This window comes from Palaemon carinicauda, chromosome 10 (genome assembly GCF_036898095.1).
Source record: "Palaemon carinicauda isolate YSFRI2023 chromosome 10, ASM3689809v2, whole genome shotgun sequence".
Lineage (NCBI taxonomy): Eukaryota > Metazoa > Arthropoda > Malacostraca > Decapoda > Palaemonidae > Palaemon > Palaemon carinicauda.
This window is the reverse complement of record NC_090734.1, coordinates 158897479-158907073: the sequence shown is the minus strand read 5'-3', so window position 1 is coordinate 158907073 and position 9595 is coordinate 158897479. Positions and strand designations below refer to the sequence as shown.

Genomic DNA, 9595 nt, shown 5'->3' with positions numbered 1-9595 from the left:
TTGAAATAAACCCATCTCCACCATGATAGCTGAAGTGGATATATATACCCAAGATAGAATTCGGTATTAAATGTCTTTCGTGGGTGATATTTACATTGATTAAAATCACGTGTGCTTGTGATATATGTTCATTTAAAATGATCACGTGTAGCAAACTCACGATTCAGCTATCATGGTGGAGATGGGTTTATTTCAAAGTCTATGAACAGATTCCTGAATTCGACAGTCGTGCTGGCATGGTTTCCGGCCCACAGGTGGGGGTTCGAATCTCCATCCGGCCAGAAGCTGTTACCATAAAATGAATTCCAAGTGGATATATATTGCCAAGATAGAATTCGGTATTAAATGCCTTTCGTGGGTGATATTTACATTGATTAAAATCACGTGTGCTTGTGATATATGTTCATATATATATATATATATATATATATGTGTGTGTGTGTGTGTGTGTGTGTGTGTGTACGTATGTATGCATATATATGTATATGTATATATATATACACATATGTATATATAAATATATTTATATATACATACATATATATATATATATATATACCCTTTCTAAATGGGATACATGAACCGTGGTGAAAGGGTTTTGCACATTGCCATAATCAGCAAAGCTATACAAGTCAGGGCCAATCACACTAGGTTGGTTTGCTGTAACGATCAGACGAATATCTCTAAACCAGCACCAGTACACAGTAGCCAGTTGGTGGCGAAACTGGCCACACCCCCGGGCATGAATTGACATATCGGGGGCCTTTGTCCTGCAGACACCTTGAAGTGGCTGCATTTGATGTTATGGTTAATATATATATATATATATATATATATGTATGTATACACATATACACGTACACAGATATATATTATCAGCAAAGGTTTTGAGATTACTTTATACATATAATGATATATAATTCATCCTTAATTTTTTTCTCTTTAGGATATAATGTTCCACTTTCCAAAAACTCTATTCCTTATGTTACCTGATAATTCACGTACAAAAAAAAAATACAACAACGAAAATTAAAGTGTACAAAAGAAAATACAACGAAAAATTAGTGTACAAAAAAAATACAACAACGAAAATTAAAGTGTACAAAAAAATACAACAACGAAAATTAAAGTGTACAAAAAAATACAACAACGAAAATTAAAGTGTATAAAATAAATACAACAACGAAAATTAAAGTGTACAATAAAAAAAAACAATGTAAATGACCGAAAAGCAATTATGTCTTGCGGAAGAATTTCAATATTTTACAGGCATCCGTTTTCTGGATGCTTTTGGTGTATTGTGTCAAATAAAAACGCGAAAACCCACAAGTAGGGTTTTTAGTCCAACAATAGCGAGAATAACCCACCCCCAGTTTCAGTTCACGTCACGGAAATATTTATTTTAATGTCACTACTTAGAATATTTTGCGCATCTCTCTCTCTCTCTCTCTCTCTCTCTCTCTCTGTTATCTCGTGCTGCATATGGAATTGAAACCTTCTCCACTCTCTCTCTCTCTCTCTCTCTCTCTCCTCCTCTCTCTCTGTTATCTTGTGCTGCATATGGACTTGAAATCTCTCTCTCTCTCTCTCTGGTGTTGCACTTGGACTCTCTCTCTCTCTCTCTCTCTCTCTCTCTCTCTCTCTCTCCGGAGGCAAAGACTAAGAGTTGAAGGCCAAGGTTGTTATTAAAATAGAGGCCTTGTCTGAAATGTATTCAAGTTTAGCTGAAAATAGACCTTCGTCTCTTTTTTTATTTATGTGCAGAAAATATATAAAAGAAACCAATTTTTTTTTTCGATTTTTTTTAAAAATATGAATACATCTTTTTGAATCAGCCCTTCGAATTTTTTTTTTTATTTGTTGGGAAAATATTTGAAAGAAACTAATTTTTCTTTTTTTCTAATGAATACGTGAATATATGACAGAAATTTTTTTTCGATTTAAAAAAAAATGAATCCAAAATTTTTTTTTTTCAGTTTTTTTAAATGCATATTAATAAAAAAAATCATTTATACCTTTAATTGTTCTTATGATTGATATTTTAAGTGACCTATAAAAAAGAAGTTACAGAAATTTTATATATTCACAAAAAAAGATTCGTTTAATTTTTCCTTAATTCAAGAGTGTTAAACTTGGCTCCAGGCCGAGAGCCTAGATTAAATAAGTACTGAACAAGTAGAAGGAAAATGTCGTTATGATTTTAGGAGAAAGATCTCCGGAAGTGTTTGGCTGTGTGGGGTGAATTGGATTTTAATTTTCATGATTTTTTTGTATAATTGGTGAATTATATGATTATATAATTTATTAGCTAAACGTGAGCATATATATATATATATATATATATGCTCACGTTTAGCTACTAAATTATATGATTATATAATTTAGTAGCTAAACGTGACGATATATATATATATATATATATACATACAGTATATATATATCAATAAGCCTTTACTATATTTTATAATCCACTGCAGAACTAATGCCTCAGACATGTCCCTCCAGTTACGTGTTTATGGTCTTCGTTTGCCCTTCCGTGCCAGCAAATTCTCTTAGTTTGTCAATCCATCGTCTTCTCTTATTTCCCATGTTTCTTTTGGAATCTTTGGGGACCCATTTTATATATATATATATATATATATATATATATATTTGTGTGTGTATGTGTGTGTTAGTGTATGTTTGTATGCATTAAAATCCCTCTTCCAGACATATATGAATGGATTTGCATATGTAAAAACGTAGCATATAAAATTTTATTTTTAATGATAATGCAGAATCTATATTCATAACTAACACGATCATAATTTACCTTCACACCTAAGAAATTTTGTTTTCTTTCTTTTCAGGTACGTATTGTTTTGCAGAAACCTGCAAACTCTGCCGTGCACTTGAGTATACTAATATTGCGGTTTTTTTTTTTTACATGGTTTGGTGATTCGCTTGCTTTTTTAATGTTGTTGAATATTCGGGCTGTCTTTCTTGAGGTTGCATAAGTAAGGGATGTGAATGTATATATATATATATATATATATATGTATGTATATATGTGTGTATATATACATATGCATGTATGTGTGGTATATATATGTATATATGCGCTATTTAGACGCCCACAAATGCATTATATGATTAATTAATGAATATATATATATGTATATATACATATATCCAATTATATATATATATATATATATATATATACTGTATATATATGTATATATATTGCATATAGGTATGTGTATATATTTATATGTGTGTGTATATATACATATATATATATATATATATATATATGCGCTATTTAGACGCCACAAATGCATTATGGTGATTAATTAATGAATATATATATGTATATAATACATATATATACATATGTGTATATAAATATATATATATATATATATATATATATATAATGTATGTACTGTATATACAGTAAATGAATATGTACTATATACGTCATATTCTCATATACTGTATATGCTAAATTTCTTTTTGGTGTAATTTTCCATATCTAGTACTTGGGAATATCAATCGAATTCCATAATGGAACAGAAATTTAATTCAATTTATGCTTCATGTTAATGACATTGATTTAGTTTATACGCTAGAACCGGAGTACTTATGCATTCATTTTTTTCCACTTTTTTTTATAATTTTTCATACGGGAGGTTTTTTTTTTATATAATTTATGAAAATTATATGTAACTTGAAACTGATGATTTTTACTGATAGTGCTGCATTTATTGTATCTATTTTGGTTTTCTGTGTATTTGTTTGTTGCTAATATTACTATCTAAGCTACAACCATAGTTAGAAAAACAGGATGCTATAAGCCCAAGGGCTCCAACAGGGAAAAATATCAGTGTGGAAAGGAAATAAGGATATAAATATACTTCAAGAGAAGTAATGAATAATCAGAATAATATATTCTATGACATGTTATTAACTGCTAAGCTACAACCCTAGTTGGAAAAGCAGGATGATATAATCCTAAGGGCTTTAACATGGAAAAATAGCCCATTGAGGAAAGGAAATAAGTAAATAGATTAACTTCAAGTGAAGTAGTGAAGAATTAGAATAATATATTTAATGAAATGTTTTTACTTGCTAAATCTACAACCTTAGTTGGAAAAGCAGGATACTAAAAGCCCAGGGGCTCAAATTGGGAAAAATAGTCTAGTGATGAACGGAAATTAACTACAAGAGAAGTAAAGGAGAATTATATATCAATGTATAGATAAAGAGAAATGGAAATTCAATTTAAAACCATAAAAATGAAGATATCCTTATAAAAATTAAATAGCTTTCAGAAGAATGAATCATTAGTTATTATTATGATTATTATTATTATTATTATTATTATATTATTATTATTGTTGTTGTTATTATTATTACTAGCTAAGCTACAACTCTAGTGGGAAAAGCAAGATGCTATAGCCCAATGGATGAATAATATATATTTTAAGTTATATATTACAAAAATGTTCATGTATTTTTGTGTATCTTTAATCATTAAGTTTTTTCCATGATGTAGAAAGAGAAAAAGAGTGATTATAATCAGGCTTCAATTTATCCAAAATTTCAATAGAATAAAAAGTTTGTTTTAAACAATATTGAAAATCAAAAGTTCTTGAATAAGAACTTATTACTTGCATAAGGTTTAAAGGCCGCTCATGAATGGCAGAGGCATGGGACAGTGACATTGCCCTATCGAGCAGGACAATGCCCCAGAGACTGACCATACATATGATCAGCACCCAAGCACCACCCCCTCCATCCAAGCTAGGATCAAGGAGAGCCAGGCAATGGCTGCTGATGTTGTAACAGAGAGACCTATAGGCTTCCCCAACCCACCCCCGCCATTCTTAGCTCACAAGGATGGTGAGGTTACAGCGACCAAGGAAGCAAACGAATTTGAGCGGGGGTCGAACTCCAGTCTGGCGATTACCAGTCGAGGGACGTTACCACATCGGCCACCGCAACCCTGAGGATGAAATTTCCAGGCGTTTGTTTTTAGTCTTTTTATGATGTGAAGAAGCTTGGAATTTTATAGAAATATTTAAGCGCTTTACTTAACTATACTCAATTCTTTTTAGTGAGGCAGATTTGCACCGACTCGCTGGGGTGCCCTTTTAGCTCGGAACAGTTTCCTGATCGCTGATTGGTTGGACAAGATAATTCTAACCAATCAGCGACCAGGAAACATTTTCCGAGCTTAAAGGGCACCGCTGCGAGTCTGTACAAATGCGCCTCATTAAAAAAAAATTGAGTATAGGTTTTGATCGACCTGTTACCAGTGACCTGGTTAAATAATTGTGCTTTTGCATGATCATGACAATGCCTTTTATTTATGAAGGTTTATCAAGAGTTACGATTAATAAATTTTTTAGTTATATTTTTAAAATTAGTAAGGAAATGATAAAATAAGGAAAAGTAATGTAAACAAATTGTTAGTCACAAAGAGGAATATGACTGAATGTGTATGTATGTATGTTTGTTTGTGTTAGTATATATATATATATATATACATATATATATATATATATATATATATACATATATATACATATATATATTTATATATTATATATATATATTATATATATACATATATTATATATATGTATATATATTATGTATATATATATATATATATATGTGTATATTAAAAGGTTTTCAGGTCTTTTTGTAAGTCATTCGACCAATGGTCGTACACACTTTGACATTCGGAAGCGTTTTCTTTCATGTTATACAGGAGGGACTTCCCCTTTTCTAAATTTTATCGTGTGTTACATTCCTACCTATGAGAAATATATATATATATATATATATACGTAGGTGTGTACGTATGTATGAATGTTATTTTTAAAACATTACACCAATATGGGGATCTTTAAAGCACAATTTTACAATATGTATATATATATATATATATATACATATACACTTTAATGCACTTGATAACGAATGACCTCATAAGGCCAAGCGCTGTGCTATATAGCCCCAAAGCCATAAATCAAATCCAGTCCGATATTGTTCATTTCTCTCTCTCTCTCTCTCTCTCTCTCTCTCTCTCTCTCTCTCTCTCTGACGATTCCTGGTGTGCTACTTTCAAACCACCTCTCTCTCTCTCTCTCTCTCTCTCTCTCCTCTCTCTCTCTCATGTTATCATTCAATTCAAAACCTACAGAATAAAATGACAAAACAAAGCTATAACTTCAATCCCATTTTACATACTAAACCCCCATCCTAAAATACCTTCTCTTCTCCAACCTCTTTACCACCTCTCTCTGTCAAAAACGTTTATTTTAATCATTTCCTTTTTTTAGTTGAACCCCAACCCCATTCGTAAAGGTCTCTACAATTAATAATTTTCATCTATATTTATTAAAGACCTGGCCACCTTATTAAACCTCACCCAACCTTGCTTCCATCCAATCCTGCTTTATTCAAAACCTCAACTCTTTGAAGTCACCCTGCCTCAGGATGCCAGAGAACCTCAACTCATTCAATTAATCAATCTATCTATCACGTCTACCAAACCCCTCCACTTTTTTTTTCCGTCCAATAAAATCTCTCATCTGTCCCCCCATTCAATAAAACCTAATGTAACCTGATAGCCAATAAACCCTTTCCCTTCCCCCCCCCCCCCAATGAAACCCTCCCTCCCAATTATCCCCCCCTCCCCCCCTCCCTGCCCCCTTCCCCTTATCACACAAACCATTTCATCCCCCATCTCCTCTCTCCATTATGGTCTTAGGTTGACCGGGTTAATGGCCTCCGGCTTCTATTGTTGTGAATCTCAAAGGGAATTAGTGTCTCAGATGTTGGGTCTCTGTGGGGGTAATCCTTCAGAGGAAACAAGTGGGCGGGTATCCTACATGGTTTTCTTGCTGTTTTAAGTAATCCTACTAAGGGCATTTAAGAGGCATAGACGGAAAGGTAATGTCTGTCTTCGGGGGAGAGGCTTGGGATAATGCCTGTCTTCAGGGGAGAGGCTTCGATAAACGCCTTTCCTATGGGGAGAGGCTTGGATATGCCTTGGGTAATGCCTGGCTTGTCTTCGGGGGAGAGGCTTGGATAATGCCTGTCTTCGAAGGAGAGTCTTGGATAATGCCTGTCTTTGAGGGAGAGGCTTGGATAATACCTGTCTTTGGGGGAGAGGCTTGGATAATGCCTGTCTTCAGGGGAGAGGCTTGGATAATGCCTATCTTCAGGGGAGAGGCTTGGATAATGCCTGTCTTTGAGGGAGAGGCTTGGATAATGCCTGTCTTCGAAGGAGAGTCTTGGATAATGCCTGTCTTCGGGGGAGAGTCTTTGATAATGCCTGACTTTGAGGGAGAGGCTTGGATAATGCCTGTCTTCGAAGGAGAGTCTTGGATAATGCCTGTCTTCAGGGGAGAGTCTTGGATAATGCCTGTCTTCTAGGAAGAGTCTTGGATAATGCCTGTCTTCAGGGGAGGGTCTTGGATAATGCACCTCAGGGGAGAGTCTTGGATATTGCCTGCCTACTGGGGAGAATCTTGGATAATACATGTCGTCGGGGGAGAGTCTTGGATAATGCCTGTCTTCGGGGGAGAGTCTTGGATAATGCTTGTCTTCGGGGTGGGGAGTCTTGAATATTGCCTGTCTTTCGGGTAAAGGCTTGGATATGCCTTGGATAATGCCTGTCTTCTGGGAGAGTCTTGGATATTTCCTGTATTCGGGGGAGAGTCTTGGATTTGGCCTGTCTTCGGGGGAGAGTCTTGGATAATGCCTGTCTTCGGGGGAGACTTGGATAATGCTTGTCTTTGGGGGAGAGTCTTGGATAATGCCCATCTTTGGGGGAGAGTTTTGGATAACGCCTGTCTTTGGGGGGAGAGTCTTGGATAATGAATGTCTTCGGGGGAGAGTCTTGGATAATGCCTGTGTTTCGGGGGGAGAGTCTTGGATATTACCTGTCCTCAGGGGAGAGGCTTGGATAATGCCTGTTTTCAGGGGAGAGTCTTGGATATTGCCTGTCTTCGTGGGAGAGTCTTGGATAATACCTGTCTTCGGGGAGAGTCTTGGATAATGCCTGTCTTCGAGGAGAGTCTTGGATAATACCTGTCTTCGGGGAGAGTCTTGGATAATGCACTTCAGGGGAGAATCTTGGATATTACCTGTCTTCGGAGGAGAGTCTTCCTGCCTCTCTTTAGGGGAGAGCCTTGGATATTGCATATCTTCGGGGGAGAGTCTTGGATACATGCCTGTCTTCGGAGGAGAGTCTTCCTGCCTCTCTTTGGGGGAGAGTCTTGGATATTGCATATCCTCGGGGGGACAGTCTTGGATAATGCCTGTCTTCGGAGGAGAGTCTTCCTGCCTCTCTTTGGGGGAGAGTCTTCTGCCTCTCTTTGGGGGAGAGTCTTCCTGCGTCTCTTTGGGGGAGAGTCTTGGATATTGCAATATCTTCGGGGGAGAGTCCTTGGATAATGCCTGTCTTCGGGGAGTCTTGGATAATGCCTTTCTTTAGGGGAGAGGCTTGGATAATGCCTGTCTTCGGGGGAGAGTCTTGGATAATGCCTTTCTTTAGGGGAGAGGCTTGGATAATGCCTGTCTTTGGTGAGATGCTTGGATAATGCCTGTCTTTGTGGGAGATGCTTGGATAATGCCTGTCTTCGGGGGAGAATCTTCGATAATGCCTTTCTTCAGGGGAGAGGCTTGGATAGTGCCTTTCTTCAGGGGAGAGGCTTGGATAATGCCTGTCTTTGTGGGAGATGCTTGGATAATGCCTGTCTTTGTGGGAGATGCTTGGATAATGCCTGTCTTCGAGGGAGAGTCTTGGATAATGCCTGTCTTCGGGGGAGAGTCTTAGATAATGCCTGTCTTCGAGGGAGAGTCTTGGATAATGCCTGTTCTTCGGGGGAGAGTCTTAGATAATGCCTGTCTTTGTGGGAGATGCTTGGATAATGCCTGTCTTTGTGGAGATGCTTGGATAATGCCTGTCTTCGGGGGAGACTTGGATAATCGCTTGTCTTTGGGGGAGAGTCTTGGATAATGCCCATCTTTGGGGGGAGAGTTTTGGATAACGCCTATCTTTGGGGGAGAGTCTTGGATAATGAATGTCTTCGGGGGAGAGTCTTGGATAATGCCTGTATTCGGGGGAGAGTCTTGGATATTACCTGTCCTCAGGGGAGAGGCTTGGATAATGCCTGTTTTCAGGGGAGAGTCTTGGATATTGCCTGTCTTCGTGGGAGAGTCTTGGATAATACCTGTCTTCGGGGAGAGTCTTGGATAATGCCTGTCTTCGAGGAGAGTCTTGGATAATACCTGTCTTCGGGGAGAGTCTTGGATAATGCACTTCAGGGGAGAATCTTGGATATTACCTGTCTTCGGAGGAGAGTCTTCCTGCCTCTCTTTGGGGAGAGTCTTGGATATTGCATATCTTTGGGGGAGAGTCTTGGATAATACCTGTCTTCGGAGGAGAGTCTTCCTGCCTCTCTTTGGGGGAGAGTCTTGGATATTGCATATCTTCGGGGAGAGTCTTGGATAATGCCTGTCTTCGGGGGAGAGTCTTGGATAATGCCTTTCTTTAGGGGAGAGGCTTGGATAGTGCCTGTCTTTGGTGAGA

At 37.0% G+C, this 9595-nt stretch overlaps 1 protein-coding gene across 1 annotated transcript; it reads right to left on the bottom strand.

Annotated features, from left to right (window-relative positions):
• Positions 1-6927: 6927 nt before the first annotated feature.
• LOC137648346 (uncharacterized) lies at positions 6928-8232 on the bottom strand. The gene has a single exon (XM_068381272.1). The coding sequence runs from the start codon at positions 8230-8232 to the stop codon at positions 6928-6930; it is 1305 nt and encodes a 434-aa protein (XP_068237373.1).
• Between the last annotated feature and the right edge of the window lie 1363 nt (positions 8233-9595).